The sequence below is a fragment of the Copadichromis virginalis genome, linkage group LG7 (assembly GCF_057382275.1).
Source record: "Copadichromis virginalis isolate Kocher_CV1m ecotype Utaka linkage group LG7, C_Virginalis_male_GT1.1, whole genome shotgun sequence".
In the NCBI taxonomy this organism is placed as follows: domain Eukaryota; kingdom Metazoa; phylum Chordata; class Actinopteri; order Cichliformes; family Cichlidae; genus Copadichromis; species Copadichromis virginalis.
In genome coordinates this window covers 42,875,704-42,900,868 of record NC_140624.1, presented here as the reverse complement: position 1 = coordinate 42,900,868, position 25,165 = coordinate 42,875,704, and the positions used below count along the sequence as shown (strand labels likewise).

Genomic DNA, 25,165 nt, shown 5'->3' with positions numbered 1-25,165 from the left:
ACACTGAGCAGTGCTGATTTTCTAACACTGGAAAATAACTCAAAATGTTAGAAATATTTCAGTGTTAGAAAATCAGCACTGCCCAGTGTTAGTCATTGTTAATTTTCAAAACTGACTAGGTTACTTTTAAACATATAACACTGTCAAAAGTGTTAATTTAACACTCAACAGTGTTGTATTTAACACTCAGAGGTGTGGACCCATATAGACACTCTCTAGTGTTAATTTAACACTGGAGATTTTGCTGTGTAGGTGTAACAGACTTGATGCAGTGTGGAAGCAAACAAGCAGGCATGTTTATGAAGGCTACAAGAGGGGAGGAGGAGAGAATGTAACAAAGAGCATCAGGGTGTGGGGAAAGGAGTCGGAATGGTGGAAAAATTAACAGGGGAAAGGAGAGCGAAGGTTTTCTTTTCCAATCCCGTTCCTCCCCGGGTTTGTCTGGAGGTTATAATGCGTGACACCGCAGAGGGTTGTTAGTGCTCGCGCTGCTGCTAGTGGGCTGGTTATTCGCAGACTTGAGTCAATGCAAAGTCATGCAAACAGGTAGGTAGTTCATGCACGCGTGCCACAGCCTAGCCCAGCTGGGGGTCAGTGTAGGCCACATAAAGAACAGGCCAGGCTACACAAGGCTCGGGCAGGTCATTGGTGTGCCAGTCATGCAGGGACATTGCTGTTGAGGGAGGGGAAAAAAAGAAAAAAAAGAAAAGAAGTAATGGTCAGATGGCAGGGCCTAAAATCAACAATCTGCTCCTGATCTAACACCAAGCAAAATTATTTCAAGGTTAGTAAGTTATGATTCCTGATATGCGTTAAAACTGGAAAATGACAACGGAACAAACAATCGGTTAAACACATATTGAGAAAAGCATACCCTATTTAAGACTCCCATTTAAAGTTATATACCTGTATGTAGTGCGCATTTTAAACACCCTTTAGCAAACCTGGAAAAAAAGTGCTTTTTACTGTGACAGCAATGAGCTGATTATAGAAAGTGATATGGAACAGTCCACTCTGATGTGTGACACTGAACAGGTCTTCATGTCCACTCTGCAGATGATCCAGAAACTAAATCTCTTTCAACAGACAGTCCTCAGGTCTAAAACTCTCCAACCATCTCACCGCTAAACGTTCTGTGAATACATTATTTTGTCACGTCATATTAGGGGGAAGGTAAACCTGACAGATTGCCAAGGTACAGACATTTATATCAAACACTATGGCACATAAGGTGTTGTCTGTCAACTCTGTAAATGCTGGTGGCTCCTTGTTCTCTTAGATACTTAAAACTAATTTACACCAGTATGTACACTAGCACAGGAAATCTATCAAGTCTTAAATTGCACCACCTGGAACAATTTCAAAACCTAAAGAAGTCTTTTTTTTTTCTTCGGGAAAAAAAGCTACCATTCACAATTATTGCTGCACCATTACCAACAATCATGCAGTCCTATTTGAAATCACTCAATTAAATCAGTTAGAACATTTAGCAAGCAAATCAAAGATTTACACGAGACATTACATAATCCTATGCTTCGATGTATTTGCTGGTCGAGACTGAAATGAAACACTGACACATTAAACTAAAAGTTGCTTTTACCTCCTTAAAGCTACATCATAAAGAGTTACAATAGATGACGCAGGACAGAAAAGCTGTCAAGTCCACTGTAAAAAACAAGCTGAACTTGAAAATGTTACTACAGGTAGAGATGTGCATAAATACTGCATGAACAGGTAGAGCGGTTCCTCTTATCAAAAATTACAGTAACTTGACAAGGACACGCGATTCTTCTGAGCCTTGCAGTCTGGAAAACCTGCATGGCACAAGTTTACTACATAGCACAGGTTCAAGAAGGTCAGTGGTAGAGAGGGAGGAAGAAAGGATGTTTGGTGTGATTGGTCAGAACCTATTAAATATGCTGAAGCCTGATAAAAGGTAGAAGTCTTGCATGATGGGCGTCAAGGTAAAATACGCTTAGGGGGAGGAGGAAAAAAAAAAAAAGGTGCAAGATTTGGGGGCAACCTTTCTTGGCATCTCTACCTCATGGATCTGATCAAGAAGGAAAAAAAAAGAAAATCAATCGGCAGGAAATGCAGGAAAACATTTACTTCCATTAGAAATGAATGAAAACAGAACGCCTCAAAATAGGCACATCGTTCGGGGGACTTGTAAAATAGCTGGCTGCAGCATTTCGTGCCCTACTGCCATCTACCTGGCGGTAGCTGACTGGGCGTGACCGGGATACTGGCGCCGGGTGCTGGTGGCTTGTCTCTGCCGGGCCAGGAAAGACTGACCAGAACCAGTGTTGGCGAGTCGATCTTCAGCAGCCTTCTTCTGCAGAGACATACCCTGGTAAAAGAAACAGAGGAGGAAAGCTTAAGGCCCCATTTGAAAGTCACTACAAATCAGCAACACTCCAAGTCAAAGACAGCCCTCAAGAAGGAGCGCAGACTGTTAACACACATATTAAGACAGTCATTAGATTATCTGCTAGTTAGTCCACCAAGCCTGAGGTATAGGAAATTAAATTAGCTGACATTCAACATTAGTGCTGATTTAGCAGCTCATGAACAATAATACCAGCAACTGATGAGATATATAATGAGCAAACAGCCATTGACGTTATTGAATAGTCTGTGCTGCCATCTAGTGGTGATTTTCTTGGGCAAACAAAAAGGGGTGTTTACCCTCTGTGGTAGAGAAATGTATTATATCTGTTATCTACAGCAGAAAACATACGCAACATTTAAAAAAAGCTCCAATTATAACATTTTTGTCTTTCAATGCTTTAGTAGATGCTTTGTTCAGCTATGAATTACTTCCTGACAGTAGCTATTTCTGTGTATTGCTACATATACACTGAACAAAAATGTAAACGCAACACCTTTGTTACTGCTCCCATTCCCCATGGGATGGACGTAGAGACCTAAAATTCATTCCAGATACACAATATAACCATCCCTCCCAAACAGTGGTCACAAATCAGTCCAAATGTGTGGTAGTGGGCACATCTGCCATATTGAGATAATCCATCCCACCTCACAGGTGTGCCACATCAGGATGCTGATCTGACATCATGAGTAGTGCACAGGTGTACCTCAGACTGCCCACAACAAAAGGCCACCCTGGAATGTGCAGTTTTGTCTCACAGCAAAATGCCACAGATGCCACAAGCAATGAGGGAGCGTGCAATTGGCATGCTGACAGCAGGAATGTCAACCAGATCTGTCGCCCGTGCATTGAATGTTCATTTCTCAACCATAAGCCGTCTCCACAGGCGTTTCAGAGAATATGGCAGCACATCCAACCGGCCTCACAACCGCAGACCTCGTGTAACCACACCAGCCCAGGACCTCCACATCCAGCAGGTTCACCTCCAAGATCGTCTGAGACCAGCCACCCAGACAGCTGCTGGAACAATTGGTTTGCACAACCAAACAATTTCTGCACAAACTGTCAGAAACCGTCTCAGGGACGCTCAACTGCATGCCCGTCGTCCTCATCGGGGTCTTGACCTGACTCCAGCTCGTCGCCGTAACAGACTTGTGTGGGCAAATGCTCACATTCGATGGCATCTGGCACGTTGGAGAGGTGTGCGCTTCACGGATGAATCATGGTTCACATTGTTCAGGGCAGATGGCAGCTGAGAATGTCCCAGTTCTTGCATGGCCAGCATACTCACCGGACATGTCACCCATTGAGCATGTTCGGGATGTGCTTGACCGGCGTATACGACAGCGTGTACCAGTTCCCACGAATATCCAACAACCTCGCACAGCCATTGAAGTGGAGTGGACCAACATTCCACAGGCCACAATTGACAATCTGATAGACTCCATGCGACGATGTGTTGCACTGCATGAGGCAAATGGTGGTCACACCAGATACTGACCGGTTCTGGGTCCCCAGACAGGCAGAAAAAAACTGCAATCTGTGGCATCTTGCTGTGAGACAAAACTGCACATTCCAGGGTGGCCTTTTGTTGTGGGCAGTCTGAGGTACACCTGTGCACTACTCATGATGTCAGATCAGCATCCTGATGTGGCACACCTGTGAGGTGGGATGGATTATCTCAATATAGCAGATGTGCCCACTACCACACATTTGGACTGATTTGTGACCACTGTTTGGGAGGGATGGTTATATTGTGTATCTGGAATGAATTTTAGGTCTCTACGTCCATCCCATGGGGAATGGGAGCAGTAACAAAGGTGTTGCGTTTATATTTTTGTTGAGTGTACTTGCTTGGCCACAAATCTCAGCTGTATGTGCCACAGTGCATTTTAAAAAGAAGACCAATCGTCTGTATCACCAGGATTTGCTTCAGACTGTATAGGTGCTCCTTACCATATTGTACCAGGCTGACACAATCAGTTTCTCCTCGTGATCTCTTTGGCTCTTTGTCTTGTCCATTTCTTTCTGTTTGGAGGAAACATGAAGGCAAAATCAACCTTAGAGTGGAGGATGTTTCTAAAACAAATATTGGCACATGAGTCTATTACTTATTTTGCCAGGCCCTTTTTTCAGGCACCCTAATTCCCAACTAGATAATTGATTACCTCCAGTGAATGCAACATCCTCTCCTTCTCCTGCAGCTGGTTTTTCAGGGCTTGGACTTCAGGACCTGAACCTTGGTTCTGTTTGGGGTCCAGTGTTCGGATTACCTGTGAAGGACACATTCAGGTTATGTTTGGGTTTTTTGTTTTGTGTCCCATACAGCCCGCCCTACAGAAGACTATTCATTTATGGACCCTTTGCTAGTAAACATTTACTCACACTCTTGGCTTTTTCGAGGTATTTCTTGTATCGCTCCTCCATCTGTTTCATGTCTTCATCTTTTTTCTTCAAGGCCTCTTCCAGCTCCTCCACTCGTTGGACTGAGAGGGGAAACAGCATCTTAGTTTAGATTTCCTTTAAACTGACTCATACATTTTAATGTCAGTGCATGAAGAGTTACCTGTACAGCAACATTACACACAAAATGTTTTAAATGTCAGCATGTTTTGCATATTCAGATATCACCGTAAACTCACTGCTGGTGTTGTATTTCGGCTCCATTTCATCAATGAAGGCATTTTTCTTCAGCAGCTCATTATTCAGCTCTTGTACTTTTTCCCTAAGAAAAAGAACATTGCACCTTATATCAGGTAGCTCACAATATGAAATGCAGAATTAAGCGACATGGGCAAATTAAGTTAAAACACACTCACATGTGCTCCTCATATTTCTTCTTCAAAATAGAAGACTGGAAGAAAAAGAAGAAAACAAACAAAACGGGCGAATGTGTTAGAAATCGTGGTATCAAAATTCAATCATTCCTGTACGTTGAACTGTTTTTGGAAAAGATCATGATCCAAGATGTGGAAAGATGAAGAGATGAAGAGACCTTCAGTATAGTCAAAGTGTTGATGATACTGAGAATGTACAATTAAAGCAGGAACCTAATTTCTTTACATTTTGAATCAGCACCAGTCCCCAATTTGACATCAAGGCGACGTGCAGCCAGTATAGACAAAACTCATTTTCAGAGTACTGAGAGATTACATGCTCCGATTGCTACAGGGAAGCTAGAGGAGAAGACAAGGACTTTGGGGTTTCTATCAGGGGAGGGGATTTAAAACTACTCACAAGAACAGAGAATATTTGCGACTTGCTACTACTCTAAAGTGTAAATGCTACATTCGGTTACACATTCTTGTCAATATAAATATGTTTTAAAAAGCTATGCAAACATCAGAACTGAAAAGTCTAAAAGCTGCAACTTGCTGAAATCACAAAGATATACTTACTATAGTCTGACAGTGGAGAACAGTTGGAAAATAACAATAACAAAAGAACAAAATGGCAAAAATTAAAAAGAGGTGCCAAATGTGACATAATAATCTGACAGTTTCACATCTTTGATTCTCACATAAATGTTGCATCTGTACTTTCAATGTTATTTGAGGGAAATAGTTTTCCATTCTCTTCTTTCTGTTGCATGATTTTAGACACTGTTCTCGTGATATTGAGTGAAAGGAAAGATGAGGCTGATACTGAGATCTAAGATCTACAGTGACGGACAAGAAATTAAACCAGAAACCCCACAAAAGAAAACAAGTTTTAGATCAGTGTTAATCAGGCAGTAAAGACAAAGTTAAACATGCACGTAAACTCTCTTCCTCACATCAACCTTCCTGGGAGATGCTCCAAATCGCATTTTCTTAAAAATCTGTTGTCCCATACTAGGAACTAGTTTGAAAGAGACAAGGAACAGAGAGGAGGGCCATGAAAACATTTAGCATCAGAGGTGAGGCGGCAGGCAAATGTGTTAATAAGATGGAGAAAAATTAGAGTTGCTGAATTGCTGAGGAGCTTGTATTAATCTCGTTCACTGTCGCAATCAAGCCTCAAACACCTGTCTTTAACATGGCTAGACATCATCCCAAGAAAGCTAGTGTGTCTAATGCTACAGCAGAAATAATTGTAAATAAATAAATAAAATGACATATGCGCAGAAAGGGGAATGCAAAAGCTGTTAGAAGTTGTTAATGTTTACAGTGCATTGAGGTAAGCACAAGAATTAAAAAGGCTGATGTTGTGAAAAAAATGTTCGTTGCCTTTTTCACTATTGCACATGACTTTCCAGGACCTAAGCCGTCAGTAGAAACAGAGCACTGCACTCTCTGAAGTGTAGTTTGATTGCTTTCTGTGTTTACTGCCACCAGTAAACTGGTGCTGGAATTAAACACAGTATGAGTACATGAGTACAAGCATTTACTTACATCATCTGCTTTTGAACCCTGTTCTTGAAGATTCTTTTGTAGCTCCTCTACCTGACTCTGTTCCTCCATCAAGCGCTGATTTATCAACCTAGATAACAAGTACAACGTTTCACCACAGTGTTGTTATTTTCAACAAATCAGTGACCAAACTGCAAAATAAACTGTTGTAGATCCAATATTAGAAGGAGATTTTTAGCTGATAAGTCATTCACTGAAATACAACAAAGACAAGAACAACTGTGTGGAGAAGTAAAGGCGAGAATCACCCACATTCCAGCACACAAGTGAAAATGTGGCTCAATATTAATATGAACAGACCAAAAGGAAGAACAATATTATTGTTTGCTCTTCTCAGATTCTATATCAGTGAGACACTGGGTTCAGTAATAGGTGATTTCCTGTTAATACCAATAAGCTATATGTCTTTGTGCTCGATGCCAACCTGTTCTCTGTCTCCAGTTCATTTTTTCTCCTGTTGGCATCCTCGAGTAGACTCTGCAACAGAGCGATCTTCTCATTGTCTGATCCCTCCTGAGCCAGTTTCAGCATCTTGTTTTCATGCTGAAGACGAATCACGTGTTCTCTAGAAACACAGAAGCATCAAGAGCATTAAACTCAAATAACAAGCATTCTTGTTTTATACCACAGTCTCAAAAATGCTTCAGAATATTGGTCTAAATGATGAACTTAAAATTCGCAATATTTTGTTATTTATTTATTTTATCATCTCGTGTTAGTATAGGGCACAACGTGCAGAAAGGGAAACCTCAACCACAACAGGAAGAGGGCTCACTTTGAAATGGTGTACTCCTGTGCACGGAAACATACACACAAGCAAGCTCAGGTCAAGTAGTGAGTGTAAGTGAGATATTCACTTCAGCGCAACTAATCACTGTAGTGAATCACCTTATTACAACACTGTCTGCTTAATGAATTATACCTATGGCCTGCTCCGTTTTAGTGCTCCTGACAGTGTTACAGCAGTGGGTTAAATCTGACAAATTCCACACTTGAGTCAAAAATGTTATCTACACAAATTTGGTTGGATATTCCCTGTATTTAATACAGCAGGAGATAAAGCTTGAGGCCAGCCTTGTCTTGGGCTCTAGTGTGACAGACAGCCAAATGAATATAAAGCACCTGAGAGCCTTACATTCAGCTAATCACCAAAACAGCAGGATGGGTAGGAAGCTTTGTGTCAAGCCCTGTTTTTAGGGCATGGCACATGAATCCATTCCAACTGAAGAACTGTTGTTTCCAAACAATTTATTACTGACTACAGGTACTGACTACGACTTTCAGGTGAGGTGCAGTTGGCTGAGGGACTGAATTTTCAGCTGCGAGTGCGACTCCCTGTTTTACAGTTCAGATCAAATGAACAGGCAACAGGTGCCTCTTATAAAAGCAGCATGTTGATACTGAAAAGTCACCAAAAGACATCAACTGGAACATAAAGTCATTAGTCATTCACAAAACAACATGTTTTCATCATTTACCTTTACAGTAAATGAACTGCCTGGATGGGGTTAACCTTCCCTCTCCCTGAAAGTAGCTTTTAGAAGATTTGTATACAAATCCACATTTTTCCTGGGTTCACAAGTACTGAATAAAAATTTAAGCATATTATCCAGCCAACAGAAAATCCAGCTGTCCTGGAAAGCTGCTGGCAGTCTGATGTAACTCACACTCAATTATTACATAACGCTCTACAGGGTTTTTAAGCTAAACCCATCCACCATAAAACAGCAGAGAAAGCCTTGAAGCGGGCTTGAAACTATCTGGTTGTAAAATAAATTACACTAGAGACATACTTTACTATCCAAAATTTAGGAATCAAGCCTTAAAAAGTGAATTTATTTTACCAGAGCATTAGTTATATTCTTTTTGCATAGTTTGCTGTTGTATTTGTTACTCAGTTATTAGTTTTTTGTTCTTTTTTATTTTAAAAACCAACTTCTAGGATGATCTAATATCATTATTCTTCTCTTTCATTTAAAATAATCAAACTGGCACAAAAACATATGGGTTAAAACATATACACACACACACACACATACCGCATCTCTGGAGTGGTGATCTCAGCAGCCAGTGAATCAGAACCATCGTTGCTACCCAATGGGAATAAACCTTTAAATACAGATATTAGTTGTAAATAAGATGAGCAAGAATTCATTAAACTTATAAGAGGCAAAGCTACACCTATTATATTTCAGGACAAAGACATTTCTTCACCTGATGTGAACTGTCCCTCTTGAGCTTGAACACAGTGTAATTCCTCAATAGTTTCCTTCAATGAATCTCTCTCACTTCGCATACGCTATAAAGAGACAAAGAGTCAAACGTGCGAATGAGCGAGACAGACAGAAGGTCAAACAGCAGAAGTGCAGGATCTGGAATCAACATCAGTGTGCTTAGTAGTAAAACATTTCCAGTAAAATACTTTCCAGACAGCTGCGCAAGTACCAGTTATCAAGAGCCTTTGGTCAAAATTTCCTCTCATGCTAAGTTACAAGGTTTGGCTTTTCTAGCTGTAACAAATTTGATTTCATCTAAAAAGAGAAACAGGTCTGAAAGAACAGTAAAGTGGCATATTTCATAAAAACAAAACAAACAAAAAATTAAAGTAATTCTTTTGTATGTCATCAGTCCTAATTTTAGTCACATTAAATATACGTACATCTTTTTCTTTTTGTAAAGAATCGACTTTCTCTTTGAGGCGTTTATACTCAAACTCCATCTTGTCCGCCTTTTTAGACTCCTCTGACAGTCTGTTCTGAAGTTCAACCACCTGTGAAGAGAGATGACAGTTCAAAAGAAGACCTGATCGCTAAAAAATTATTACACAAGCATGAAAATTGTAAAACAGTACTAAGACTTGGAAAATGTAAAACTTATTTATTTAGGAACAGGTACCTGTCTCTTGTACGTCTCCAACTGGGCTTTGGCAGCATTCGCCTTTCGTAGCTCTTCCTCTAAGCCAACATTAGCCTGCATTAAAGCTGTGGTTTTCTCTTCCATAAGCTTGTTCTGGAAAATACGGACATACATTTTTTTTTTAGACTGAAAGTCATGTTTCACAATCTGATTTACACGTTTTCAAGAACTGCAGTGTTAGCACTCATGAGAATAAAAGCTGTATTAAAGTTGCTGTGTGTGTGTGTGCGCGCGTGTGAGTGAGAGATTGTACTTGTCTTCTGAGCAGTCCCATGTCCTCCAGTTTCTTCTTGTAGTGTTCCACGGTGCCCTCCAGTTTTGACACCTTGTCAGATGAGTGCCTGCGATGAAAACAACAAGCAGTTTTATTTTCACCACTGTCATACTGATCCTGCTGATTTCCACACTGGATTAGTTAAAGTTTAGTTTATGGACAGATAACAAGCTGTAAAGCTAAAAGTTTTTTAAGCCATAGTGTTTTCTTGGCTCTTTTATTTTCTGTCTTTAGGCCAATACATCTACTAATGAATGAATGCTAAAATTAAAACGTGTGCTTCACAGCACCTTAGCTAGAATTACTACAAACAACAAAGCTCCTGTCTTATTAGTTTTTTAGTTTGTTTTAATTTAATAATTTTAATATGTTAAGGGTTCGTTTTGCATCCTCAAAATACCTGAGGACATCAATCTCATCTTTTAGAGACTGGGCCTCATCAGCCAGTGATGTAAGGTCTTCATTCTGGGACTTCACATCCAAAAGTTCTTTTTCCAGCTCCTCACAACGGATCCGGTAATCATCTTTTGCTGCCTCCAACCTAGAGGGAATTAGAAACAAGTGTCATTGAGCCTGCAGATTTTGGGCATTAATCAATTCAACCCTGACTTGTTGAAATTCCTTTCCACGTTGCATGCAAATCGAGACCTGAAGGTTTCTTCCTGTAGCTGCTCCAGTTGCGTCTGCAGCTGAAGATGTCTGCGTCCAGCAGGGCTGTTTATATCCTCTATGGAGTCAGACTGGTTAAGTCTCTCCATTAAGACCTGGTTTTCTGCTAGCAAACTGCTCTTCTCCTCTTGCAGGGCTGCCACCTGGAGAAAGGGAAGTGTTGAAGAAAAGGCCAAAGAATGGGATACACGAAATCATGAGTGAAATGAGAGGAATGGGATAAGAAAAGGTGAAAAATGGGACAGCGTGGAGAAAAGAAAGATTAACGGGAACACAAAAGGTGTGGAAATGATCGATTGAAGGGATTTTAAACACATGAAAAGAAGAGATGCAGAAGGGAAACAAGTTAGAGATGATTTATAACTTTCACAATGTAGGTAAGCTACTTTAATTTGCTTGTTTCCTTTACAGCATCCAGGTCCATTAGTTTAACAAACACACACCAAACACACCTTAATAAGGCAAATCAATTAACTCCAACATGGCAGAGAGAGCTACATGGTTGGTGTTTTCTCAGTGTGATGGGCAAAGCAAAGCAAAAGCTGCTGCTGCATTTTAATGTAAACAGTAAAAATTAGATATATTGATATAATTTGTTGAGAGAAAATACAAACCTTCTTTAAAAAATTAATATAATCAGTCAATAAGGAAGGGATTTTTATTAATTTGCCTGGATCAAGTCTATAAACATGCCTTAAAACACTGGAAAATAATTTAATCCTTCTGGGACTTTAGGAAAATTATCTAGTGAATCTATTTGCTCTTTTTTATTTTATTTAAAAATGCATTTTAAACTAATATGGTGTGACTCACTCTCTCTTCTAAAAAGCTTAACACTTCCATGTCTAAAATTCCTACGAAATTCCTTGTGAAAATTCCCTTATGGCAACAAAACTGTATCACATCAAAGATGCGAACCGTGCAGCTCAAAACGCAGGAAACAGGGTGAAAATCAGCTGCAATTAATTCCAAAACCAGCACACGGGTTCCTCAAAAGATACCAAGTGCCTTCAGGTACAGGCTTAATAATTTTGCTGACTGCTTGCTGATCAGAGTTATGCAACCAAAAAAATAAAAATCTGAAGACTGCATAATGTTTAAACAGTGATGAACGCATTTTTCCAATAAGTGACTCATTTCTGAATTCAAATGTTAACCTATTTCCCTCGCTTTCTACTATTGCTGTGGAAAAGCATGGGACACACCAAGGTAAAAGAAAGCCACATCTGACACAGCCAGACCAAACTGCAGTTGTGCCTGGTGTGCTCCAACAGGACAATGTGTACAGTTGCACAAATGCTTGTGCACAAATGCTTGTGCACAAATGCTTGTGCACAAATGTGTACACATACATGCACACAGAATTTGGAAAAGGGGAACCTGTTGCAAGCAGGCTAAAGAAAATCACACACCATGAACATAAGAAAGAAACAAAGAAAATAAAGTCTGGATTTACCCTCTCTTCTAGCTCATTAAAGTCTAACCTCAGTCTATCACGCTCCTCTTGGGCACGGAGAGCCTTTAAACCAAGGCAAACAGTATTGAAAGAGTAAAGAGGAAAGATAAGAGGAAACTGATTCAACACAAGTGGAGAGCAAGTATCCCTTTAAATTACAGCTCCACTTTTTGGCAACAACTGCAATTAACAGTCTTTCATTTACAGTGAAGATTTTGGGCTGGTGGGTCAGATCGCCAATTTGGCAAGGCAATTATTAAATAAGGAACTATGGGACATGCCAATCAGTAGCAACTGAATCAACAATTTTGATGACATCAATCCAAAAATGGAGCTGCTTTTAAAGTGTAACTAAAAATATCTGTAAACTATATTATGAAGTATGACACTTATGTAACAAATGAGTTAGAGCAGAAAAGTTGTTCACAACCTTATTGTAATAGGTTGTAGTGGAGTGTAGTGGAAGAGTAAATGTACACGGTGCTAGCTGTGAAGAGCCTAAAACCACTGGCCGTTATTCATACAAAACCAACCTGCAAGTCAAGCTCGCGACACCTCTGGGCAATCTCTTCCTTGGTAGCCAAAGCATCATTCAGCTCCTCAACTGTCTTCTTCAGCTGAAAACAGATTAAGCATAAATCAAGAACTGCTGCTCCTCAAAATGTTTTATGTAGTACACTTAATAAAAAAGGAAAACAATTCCATGCAGACTTGTGAAAAATTAAGTACATCCTTAATATTTTCATATAAATTAAGAGGGTAAGTAGCAGTCAGGTGCTGCTAATCAGTGGATTCACTGATCAAAATAATAATAATAATTTTAATTCAATCTAATCCAATAGCAAAGAAGGTTTATAGAAAGACAATATAAAAGCAGTAAAACTACACACAACAATAAAAACATTGTTGTTTTTATTGTTTTTATTAAATTTACATCCAAAAGATTCCAAGTACACAAAATCATAAGACATAATCCTCCAACCCCCCCCCCCAAAAAAACCAAACAAAAATCCACAAGGTAAATAAGAGAGACATAAAACTAAAGAACGCTACTGCACAGGTAATAAAAAAGTTTAGATCCTATGACATCTTACTCGTGTTCTTCTCCGTCTGCAGCCTGAAGGAAGTGGTTCAAATTCTCTGAAGGGGATGAATCTGGCTCAGCACAATAGCTCAGCCCTTTCACACTACCTGCTGCTCATATACAGCAAGGAGTAGACTGTGGGAAAACTATTATTTTGCTGGCTACCTTCACAACTTTGTTCAAGCCTATGCTGTTCTTTGCTCTAACATGATTATGAGAAAAAGTTCATAGAAAAAGACTGAACAAGTATACAAGTATGGATAGTTTTGATGGGTTGTCAGGATTTTTTCCCCACTAAAACAAACATAGAAACAAGGCTTAGGTTTGCAAAGCTACATCTGAGCAAAGCACAAGAGCTCTGGAAAAGAGCAGATCTTTGGACAGACGACACCAAACCGGAGATGTTTGGTGACGATGCAGAGGAAAAACCAAATACAGCCAATCAGCACACCTCCTACCATTTGTCAGCCACAGGATATGGCTGACAGATGGTACGAAGCACCTTATAGTAATTGAGTGGATCATGAACCGATCTGTATACCAAAGTATTGAAGAGTCAAATGTGAGGCCATCTGTCTGACAGCATGGCCAAAATTGGGTCAACAGACCAAGCACAGCAGCAAATGTACAAGAGATTGCTGAAAAAGTAACGATCACACTGTTGCAATGACGGAGTCAAAGTCTAGATCTCAACCTGAGTGAAATGCTGCATAGGAGCTTGTCAAAGCTTGAAATCTACATACCTGTCTGTCCAGATCCACATATGAGTCAGTTCCTCCTGTAGCTGGAGTCTCTTTAGTCATCAGCTACAGATACAAACAAAAATGATTAGAAGTGCAAACAACACTAGCGATGGATACCATTAGTTTTATTGGTATCAATATTACTATTTATCATCATTCCTGAATCGAATAGGTTTCAAATTTATAATTAACAATACCAGTGACCAGAGTGTGTTTTTTTTATCCATAAAAATGTGACCAGTTAGCTGTTGATCACTAAAAAGCAAGAATCAAAGACTCTTACTTTCATTTATTAGTTATTATATGCACATAATACTTTTTAAAGGTCTAAAATAGATAACAAGGTACCTCTTGGATGGCAGTCATGACAACATGCTGCACCGATTCTTCCATCACCATTATGGTTTTGATGTATTCTAGGGATTAGAGAGAAAACCAAAATTAAGAGTAAGTAAGTATAAAGTAGCACATAACTTTCTGAATCAGTGGGTAAAGCAGGGAGACAACACAGAACATGGGCCTCTTAAATCCAATATTCACCTTGTTTCTGTTCACAGGTGACAGCGCAGCCCAATATAAGTTGTAACATCCTTCCAAGCTCAGCTGCATCAGAGTGTTCTCCAATAAGATTAACATCAGGTAGTGGGAAGTCATTAATATCCTGGCCTAAGACCTAGAGACAAGGATGAAATATGTAAGGGCTATACATTGTATTGGTTTGTATTTATTTATCAGGGTCAATGCACAAGAACATGAATCTCCTAAGAGAAGAGATGCATTCTACCAGATTTACATCAGTTACTAGATCATTTCTATCCACAGTCACCGGGGAGATCAAGCAATAAACACAAATACACAAAATCACGTAAGCAAGGAAAAATTATCCTAACACAAATTCAACTGGTAGTTCCTTCAATAAAACACAGACTGTAACACAGCACCAAATCCCATATAACAATTACTGTCACACATAAACACAAATAGATCAAGAGGATAAAAGAGAATCCCCCTTTTAACATCACATGAGAAAGAGTGGCAATAAACAGTAGTTCAATGAGCTTATTCCACTTCCTGCCAGCTTTAAACATAAAGGCAGATTGGAACAAAGCAGAGTTCCTTCTAGGAACTTCACAGTCCCCTCGAGCTGTGAGCTCCAAGCTCTGGTTGTGTGTTCTGGGGGGTGGCGCACAATATTATGAACAATTTAAAAAAGTGAGTTGTACGTCTGCATTTTTTAAAGTATTTTACATATTATATACACACATATACAGTGTTTTGGGGTTTAGTCCATCTGGCAACCAGATGAGTGAAAGAAATAGTATTCACTGACCAGTTGCAAGTCATTGCTGGAAGTTGACTGTAGTTGCTGGGAAAACGATTGCTAGAGTGCCAGGCACATAGGCCTGTGTAACCTGTCGCAAGGGAAAATGTGTATTCCTCAACCAGATGGCAATACCGCCTTGTGATTGTTTTGGTCACTACTATATTGTTGCGTTTATAGTTTGATTGGAAGTGATGGACTTGTCGACAAACTCTTGCCAGCTACTCTCCGAGCTGTTAAACTGTCAAAAGTGAAACAAACCAGAAATGATGAAGGGCTTTATACAAAGTAAAAGTTGTGCCTCAGTGCTGCAGCCAACACGTTTCAAAGGACACAACTTTTACTTACAAGTCGAATGGTCTCCATTTCCAGTAAGTATCACACTTTATGAACTTATCCTACTCCTCAGCTAGAACAACACGACAGATAACCTGAAAAGTAAACGCGATTAACTACAGACCACCATGGCAATGTCTTAGCAACCTAGCAATCGGTAGTTGTATCACATCCAATAAAACAGTAAATTTTAAACAATAAAATCACATCAGAAACCTCAAGAACAACTGGATTATTAGGACTTGTGATGACTTAAGCTGACTGGAGTAGAGTAGACAATCACTTCTCCTCTACAAGAATGTCTGGATGTAAAGTACTGAAAGTTCATTTTAAAATCATTATAATAATTTAAATACTCTCACCTCCTGGATATAGTCTAGGATGCCTTTCAAGATTTTCTTTAGATTGCTGATCTGTAAAAGAGAGGAACGTATATTATTAGTAAAATTCAGGTTTAATCAGCAAATACTGATAAAAAAGAGACCATTTGACAAAGCCCATCTCATGCACACTTTGCTATTATTGAAATCAAGAGTAAGTCATGTTTACCTTTAACCTCCAGTTGTCTCCAACGTCTGGCTTGATTCTACTAATCCAAGCATCACTAAAATACACTACATCTCTAGAAATTTCAGACAAAAAACAAAACAAAACAATGCAAAGTGGGCTTTGGTAAAAATTAAAAAAAAAGCATACCAAATGAAATGACTGGGGTTTTTTTATTCATTTGTGGACTATGGATTTAATATAACTTTATAGAGATTAAACTGTATTTGTTTACCTAAACTTTACAATGATGTAATAAAATTCATCAAAAACTGATTAGAAACATTGCATTTTCTTTCTACACAAACATTAACAGTAACTACTTACATTTTCTGTAGAACTTGTGCCATGACAACACCACTTGTCAGGTCTTCTACAGTCTTGCATGGAGCCTCTACTCCAAATGTCTGGATCTGAAATAAGTAAACAAAGCGCTGGTTACAGAACTAAACTATACAATTATACAGGAGTAACCAGTGTGTTGAAAACAGCATAACATGTTTGAAACACTAGAAAAAACCTATTATAAGATTAAACGCCCTGTTTTAGGGAATCCCTTGCTCACAATCATACTGTCACAGCTGTATGCTGGCTAGTATCATCACACACTTATCTGCTGTCCACTGAGCAGATCCACCGTACGCATTGCAAATTTTATAATGGTGCCTTTTAATAACTCTCAATCATCCACAGTACTAACAAGAACTCACACTTACTGCTCTTGCGGACTTCACTTGTCATTCTGCTCAATTTCTATTATATCATTATTTCATTATGTCCCTTCTAACTATTTCACATGTCTTCTCTTCCTACCCTCCATATTTTTCTGTAGCATACCCCTCTGGCAGAAAGTCTGTTGCCCAGAAAGAAGTGATATCAGTCTGCATGCCAACTTTACAAGAGCCAAAGGAAGAAGATACACTAAGAAAAGGGATGAAAAACCTAGTTAAAATCCTGTTTGTACATAATTCTGTCTCCCTCACTTTCTATTATATAGTATAGTATATACATAATGCAAGGCCTCTATTAAAAGTAAAAGCCAACCAGCCGTCCACATATTTTGCTCATCAACAACGACACAGGTTAGTGAGGTTTGTTTCTTGCGGCAATCTATTTTTCTGTGAGTGACATAAACTGAATGAATGACACAGAGGTACCAAAAAGACACCAGCAACTTTGTCCCGGTTCTACCTGCTTGTCTCTGTGAGTGTCATCATTTTAATTCATGTCTAGTACGTTTTCCCACCCTGCTTCGTTATGCCGGGGTTGAAATTGAAAAGGCTGAACTGAATACATGTTTATCTCGCTGCAAGTCTGAGAGACTGACTGGACCAAGACTTTTACAAGTGTTTGCTGTCACTACCGAGTTTTAACATTTATTTAAAACTGAGTGTTTTATCTTTTTTTTTTTTTTTTTAAACAAGATTAAAAATGAAAAATGAATTCACTGTTCTACACACCCACACACATACTTATTGATAAGTGGAAGAAAATGGATGGATGGATGAATTTACTGTACTAAACTAATTTGATTTCTAACTATTTTAACAGTTTCACACTAATTTATATTTTAAGTTAACAATTTAAGTCTGGGACCATGGGAAGTGTGTTATTATGTCACAGAAAAGCAACTAACGGCACTATTTCATCATTAGGAAAGAACAAGATTAGTAAACAAGAAGACACTTGACACTGTGCACCTTAGAAGGACACAGCTCATGTGGTATGAGGAGAGCATGACATTGCAGTAACATCCATCTACAAGGAAAGCTTTTAGACTAGAGTTGTATTTAGGCTGGACATGAAAGGTAACGCTACAGTTTAGATGCGAATTTTGAGTCTTTTCCGCTTGTCTTTTTTTTTTGCACTGTAATTACATTGGGGGGCCAATTAGCTGCAAAACTTTATCTATTACTGCTTTCAAAATAAGCAATTTGTCAAATAGTCCTAGGCAGCAGGAACAGAAAGCCAGACACTGGCCAGGAGCCAACACAAAAGAGAACCTAAACAATAGTCGTGATTATGTAACACCAATTACTGGGGAAAAGGCAGAGAAACTTCACCTGATTACCCACACCCACAGTTTTCACTCCATCTACCAGCTCACTTAAACTCTTTTGCCAGCTTTAAAGTACAGGATACAGTTACTTACTAACTTCCTATATTTGATGGAACTGGGATAGACGATAATAGCAAGACTTGCCTCTTAAAACATTTGCTGTGTTAGCTTTTTTAGGCAGTATTAAAATGTGTTACTAAAATACGAGCACGGCAACAACACAAATCCCTTTTCTTTTGAACAGCCACTGAGTTAAGAGGAACTGAGACAAGACAAACATCTAAGTAGAAACGGCTGCATGGATCCCTATTGTTATGAACTTAGTACTGCACAACAGCAATATTTGGTCTGCATCGTTTCCTTTTGCAGGAAAGGCAGACAAGGAAAGAAAATAAAGGAATAGCCAGCCCTGCAAAAACCACACTGACCACTAACAAACGTGACACTATGCCGGGCAGTCCTTAGCTGACAACACGCTGTGAGAGTTGTACAAAAGAAATGAATTCACGGCCCCTGACACGCAATGTGCTTTTGTGCTTGATTTAACGTATTACCTCAAGTCATCTTAAATCAATCAGCTACTTTTCCACTTTGCTGACTGATAAAAATTTCCTTTCATTTTTGTGTGGCTGTAGCTTGAAAAAGATCCTACACTATTCTTTCTAAACAATAGTGGCTTTCATGGTAATGTGAGCTTGACAGCTTTAGCTGCATGTCCCACTGTCCAAACCAGCGCAATACATAGAGTAACACTATATAACAAAGCATCGGAAAGGAATGTATGCTGATGTGATTTCTAATAAAAGCCAAAGCTGACCAGTGCAGGTGGGTTGCTTTATGTGCAGGTGCAGGACATTGTGCAGTCACGTTTTCCATGAATGAAGCCAAGTATCATTCTGTTCAGTACACTTATCCTCATAAAAACGCCTTTAGAGATTAGTTAATTATGTCACATTTGGTGTCTTGAATGTTGATCAGGCACAAATCTAAAAACAATTAACCCAGTAATTACATCAGTCACAAATAGCCAATCAGCCTTCAATCAAACCTAATGTTTATCACCAATATGCTGGATTACATCACTGAATATAAAAAATATGATTTAATTTTATATCCATCCCCTTTATAGTCTCTACGTTTATGTGAATCAAGAGCTAAATACATGCAATCGGTAGTTACAGAGGACTAAATCTAGTTAGTATTTCCTATGCTTTGGTAAATACTGTCTTGGAAAGAAAACTTCGGTGATAGACCTTTGTGTTGCCTCGACTAAAGGGCAACAGAATATGAGCCCCAGTGTAAAATATTATATATAATATTTTATAATATAAGCCTAATTCAAACTTTATTGATTTCAGATGGGATGTCAACTTTTGAGATAGCGCTAGGCTACTAAATGTCCTCTGAATGACATCATCAGCTCATGTTCCAATCAGCTTATTTTAATTAAACTAATCGTGGAACCCTGAAGCACTCGTCCAAGAGCAAAACTGGGCTAATAAATGTCCTCTTAATTATCAGGATCACCTTCCATTCAGCTTGTTACGATTATACTAATCAAGAAGCCTTGAAGCACTTACGAGAGAGCAAAATGAGGCCAACAACCACTTCAGCAACTACTGGAATAGTACCGTCTGCACACCCTGGATTTTTATGAAAAACTGCTTCGACAGCTACCCTTTTGTCCTGCTCAAGGCAACTTCTCTTAAACAAGTGGGAAGCGGTCCAAAGATACCTTCTAGATATCCACTATAGTCCCTAACCTATGTTTAAAACCGAACTCTGGTTTGTTTTCCCCCTTGGTGTGGTTCACTTTTATAGATTGTGAACACAATAATCGCAGGTGTGGACAAAAACAACCAATTCGAGACCCTTTGAAGATGTTGGTCTCAGTGCGGCTCCAAATGAACTACAGAGCAGTTTGTTTATAGATGTGCAAAGGTCTGTATGGGCTAGCAATTAGCCGTGAAAAAAAACCCCCAAAATTTTCCATGTTCTCCAAATGTCCAGAACACAGCACCTTCTTGCTGTAGTTTACTTTTATTGCTCCTTCCGGAAATCCATCTGGCCAATAAGCGGAGTGAAAATTCTCATGTGATTTGTAGTGAGGAATTTTGCTTCGCTTGGAGCTCACTTGGATTTTTCTCTGCGTTAAAAGAAACCAGGCAAAAGCGACATGTTTACTAGCACCCCATATGGAAAAGAAATAGTAAAAACTTATATGATTTACTCATGAAAGTGGCCACTTTCTCATTACTTTCATATATTGTTTTAGTAAGTATCCAAAACATACAAGTTTCATTATATATATTACATTATATTACAATTATATATAATTTTTCAATGGATCTTACAGTATATCTGTTTTCACTCTCGTATGCTTTTCATACAAGTTTCACACAAGACACAATACACAGATACAAACTTTATAAGAGATATATATACAGTGGGGCAAAAAAGTATTTAGTCAGCTACCGATTGTGCAAGTTCCCCCACTTAAAATGATGACAGAGGTCAGTAATTTGCACCAGAGGTACACTTCAACTGTGAGAGACAGAATGTGAAAGAAAAATCCATGAATTCACATGGTAGGATTTGTAAAGAATTTATTCGTAAATCAGGGTGGAAAATAAGTATTTGGTCAATAACAAAAATACAACTCAATACTTTGTAACATAACCTTTGTTGGCAATAACAGAGGTCAAACGTTTACTATAGGTCTTTACCAGGTTTGCACACACAGTAGCTGGTATTTTGGCCCATTCCTCCATGCAGATCTTCTCGAGAGCAGTGATGTTTTGGGGCTGTCGCCGAGCAACACGGACTTTCAACTCCCGCCACAGATTTTCTATGGGGTTGAGGTCTGGAGACTGGCTAGGCCACTCCAGGACTTTCAAATGCTTCTTACGGAGCCACTCCTTTGTTGCCCGGGCGGTGTGTTTTGGATCATTGTCATGTTGGAAGACCCAGCCTCGTTTCATCTTCAAAGTTCTCACTGATGGAAGGAGGTTTTGGCTCAAAATCTCACGATACTTTTCCTGGTGTCCTTCGAAAGCTCTTTGGTCTTGGCCATGGCGGAGTTTGGAATCTGACTGTTTGAGGCTGTGGACAGGTATCTTTTATACAGATGATGAGTTCAAACTGGTGCCATTCATACAGGTAACGAGTGGGGGACAGAAAAGCTTCGTACAGAAGACGTTACAGGTCTGTGAGAGCCAGAGATTTTCCTTGTTTGAGGTGACCAAATACTTATTTTCCACCCTGATTTACGAATAAATTCTTTACAAATCCTACCACGTGGATTCATGGATTTTTTTTTCACATTCTGTCTCTCACAGTTGAAGTGTACCTCTGGTGCAAATTACTGACCTCTGTCATCATTTTAAGTGGGGGAACTTGCACAATCGGTGGCTGACTAAATACTTTTTTGCCCCACTGTATATATATATATATATTTTTTTTTTTTCCATATGGGTCATTAACTGATACAAACTATAGTTATGAAAAACGTATCGTGTAAACTGAGGTATTGTAAACTGGAGGCTCCAATTTTGCTCAGGTTCAGCTCACGAGTCAGCAGTGTATTAAAAGGGTTGACCAGGAACTTCACATTAGACTACCTGGTTTACCACAAACATTTTTGGCCATCACAGATAATTCTTGCATTAATAAGAACACATTGACTGACAGTATAGACCATAAAGGGCCACTGAACCAAAACAATGCTTCATCAAGATGTGTTTCATAAGCCACTGCAACACGTAAACTTGGTTTCATATGTACTTTTGGAAATGAGCGTGTAGTGAAAAGTAAAAACTCAGCTAGTCAACCAAAAACAATAAACAATCATGTTATTATAAATGTCAGCTGTAGTACATAAGTTGGTGGTAACACATGGGGTGGACTGAGACCCAACAGGAAATCCACACCTAAAAGTTTGCAGTAACAGCTGGGTCAGGACATGCTCAGCTGTGGAGAACGTGTGCACGACTAAATAAAGTTTAGAATGTAAGCGATCACGTATTAAGAGGCCGGATTAGCCTTTTTCAAATCTGCAGCGCATCGAAACCCTAAATCACAACATTGATAAATACACCAGACTAACCATCTCCTGTGTGTTTTCTCAGATTTAATGGTAAATGGCTGATTCTCATATAGGGCTTTCTACTCAAGCATTCTGGCCTTATACAACATGTCTCATTCACACAATAACTTCTCTCTATGTGTGAATGTGCAGCATCTAAGTGCTGCACATTCACACTCTGATACATGCATTAAGAATAACTCTGGGTTCAGTATCGTTCCCAAAGACACTCTGCCACGCAGACTGGATCAAAAAGGATCAAACCACCGACCTTCCAGTTAGTAGATGACCTGCTCTACCTGCTGTGATACCAAACCTTCCCAAGGGCAAATTAATGAAAAACAACAAAAACATTAAATCCTGTGGCTTTTATTCATTAATTCTTTTTAAACATCCAGTAATTTCATATAATGACAGTAAAAGTACATGATGTGTATTTTCCAGTCATGTGCAACCCTATATATTTAAAGTATGAGTTGAGAAATATCTATACTATATATATTAGTATAATATATATACTAAATATCTAGTTAATTTTTCATTAAGTCTGGATAATTACCAAAGCTACACACACTCACATGTAGCATGCAGTGGGAGATAATCACGTGTTCTCAGTCCGGGAAATATTCCACTTGTTTTAGCTGTGGGCGCTTGCAAGGCGGACCATTCAGCAGGCAGAATACATGAAGCTGAATGGCTCACCGTGAATTTAAAGGATAATTGCCTGCATTGCTCTTCATGCAAACACATTTGGATATTATAGACTTTGAACTAGAAAGCTGGGAAGGTAAATAGTGTTTCTCCAAACAAATCTAGTATTTACAAAGTCATTAAATAGTACTTGCAAATTTAATTCAAAGAACATGCATGAAAATCAGCTATGCTTGATCTTAATGCTGCACTAATCTAAACCAGTAACACTTGTCTCGTTTTAGTCCTAATTAGTCACTGATGTATCTTCACTGTTAATAGGCATGTAAGGTATGTGAGGCATGTTTGCCAGATCCATTATCACTATGACAAAGGTTTACTGGGCCTTTTCACAAAGGGAATCAATTATTTTATGCTATGTGTGTAAAACTAATCTGTGGGGTCATCTACTGCTCTTCTTGACACATCTTCAGTGAAGTTTCTGGAATCACTGGATGTTTTATGGCTTCAAGTATCACACAACAACATCCAGGTGACCCAAGTGAACCTGCTCAGAAACCAGCTTGTGTGCAGATATGCTGACATTAGAGAAGCAGGGTAGCATGCATGAACTCGGCTCCAATATAACCAACACCAGATAGATGTTTCCATTATACAATTCTGACATTTCTACCACTAGAGTATTGTGAAAACATGTAATTTTTCCATGCAGAGTTTTCATAACGTTCCATCCAGTCAAATGCCTGAGCAGCACTTTATTAACCTTAAGGTCACTGGTTTAACCATCAGCAATCGTCACGTCATACTATGGTAAATGAGGATGTGACAGCTTTCCAAGTACAACGTGTTATGCCTTTTCTAGAAACCCAGTGTTGGGAGACCTCATTGATCAATGTAAACATATACCAGTCTGCAGCACGTGACTCTACAGTCCGACGCCTTTAGCTTAAATCCCAGTTTTCAGCCTCTGAGCATCAACAATATAGGGTAATGTCTGGTTAAAAATCCAAGCCCAAGAAGTTATTTAGCATTAACATTTTATTCAGAAGAAGGAATGAGGAAGAAAGGCGAACATAATAATATGCTACACTGAACAACGATGACAGGAATTTAACCCCAAAGCAGACGCCGAGCGTTTATCCTCATACCATAAGAAAAGACAAAAAAGGTTTGACCAAAAGAAGCTTTAAATCATAACAAGGCCAATGCGGTTTGACACACCATTCGGTAGGGATTTAGTAAACGAAAGCTCAAATAACGTTAGATAAAAGCCCGATTACACAGCGCATGAATCAAAAATCAATAGTTAAGCCATGGTATGTGGTGTGCTGGCGGCTAGCAACCAACACATCAGCAGCTAAACACAGCAAACAGCTGGCCTGCATACGTAACCACTGTGAGGCGAGTCATTTTCCTCTAGCCAGCTAACGTTACTCCCGTTAGCTCTTCGAGCTACCATTAGCCTAGCTAGCGTCGCCGGGGCGCCGGAGAACCGTCTGTCAGCGGAAAAACAACTATAACTCGATTACTTACCCATGTTAAGAGGCTTTCACACACTTCCATACGATCCAAAGACTCTGATGTACTCATCGTGATCTAACGTAGACCGACTTTACGTGGCGAAGAGAGCCTGAACTTGATAGTCAGCTTCATACACTCCCGAGATCTCTGGCTCTCTGGGTGTCTCACAATCCGTCCGCCAATGGTCGGGTTCGCTGGTTCGCTAGTCCGGCGTCTACCAGAGGCGGGCTGTGTGGGCGGAGTCTATAGTTCGTTTTAAAGGGCAGTTCTCACTTTGAATGTACTGTCAGGTATTAATTACATGAAAAGCTAGTCCACAACCAATTATTATTTCAAAAGAATCTGAAAACTAGCACAAAACAAGCACCAAATGAAACATTCATTTATTTATGGTTCTAAAATATGTAGACACAATCACAGGCAAAAAAACAAAACAATCCAAGGAAATTACTTTTTTTTCTGGCAAGCAAAACGGAAGCAGCGCATAAGCTTGGGAAGACATACAGCTGACTCAGTGCTGCGTAAAAGCATAAGTCTAAATGCTTATAGAGAGCACCAGAGGGTACTTCTCACAGTGAGACACCCAGTGGGGTTTAAAAGAAAACTAAGCCAAAATACAGAAAGTTTGTTAATAACTAAGTCCAACATATGATTCAATAACTTGTTCAACTGATGATATTGGTAAATGGTAAAATGGTAAATGGCCTGTATTTATATAGCGC

The 25,165-nt window shown here is 39.2% G+C and overlaps 1 protein-coding gene across 4 annotated transcripts; it reads right to left on the bottom strand.

Moving 5' to 3' along the window:
* Positions 1-234: 234 nt before the first annotated feature.
* hook3 (hook microtubule-tethering protein 3) lies at positions 235-24,657 on the bottom strand. 4 transcript variants are annotated; one of them, XM_085463481.1, is made up of 24 exons: positions 24,456-24,657; positions 16,456-16,541; positions 16,132-16,204; positions 15,945-15,995; positions 14,466-14,598; positions 14,274-14,341; positions 13,926-13,988; positions 12,632-12,715; positions 10,622-10,785; positions 10,374-10,514; positions 9,953-10,040; positions 9,679-9,792; positions 9,443-9,553; positions 8,998-9,082; positions 8,823-8,892; positions 7,208-7,348; positions 6,766-6,853; positions 5,212-5,246; positions 5,035-5,117; positions 4,778-4,878; positions 4,561-4,665; positions 4,349-4,420; positions 2,214-2,350; positions 235-673 (listed from the first exon to the last, which is right to left on the bottom strand). In XM_085463481.1, exons 1-24 carry the CDS (start codon positions 24,510-24,512, stop codon positions 658-660), a joined length of 2,166 nt encoding a protein of 721 aa, XP_085319607.1. In that variant the 5' UTR covers positions 24,513-24,657; the 3' UTR covers positions 235-657. The 4 variants fall into 4 exon arrangements, with proteins under 4 accessions (XP_085319607.1, XP_085319611.1, XP_085319609.1 ...); XM_085463483.1 differs by lacking the exon at positions 235-673 and adding an exon at positions 944-2,050; XM_085463485.1 differs by lacking the exon at positions 16,132-16,204 and having other exon boundaries at positions 24,456-24,521.
* Positions 24,658-25,165: the final 508 nt, after the last annotated feature.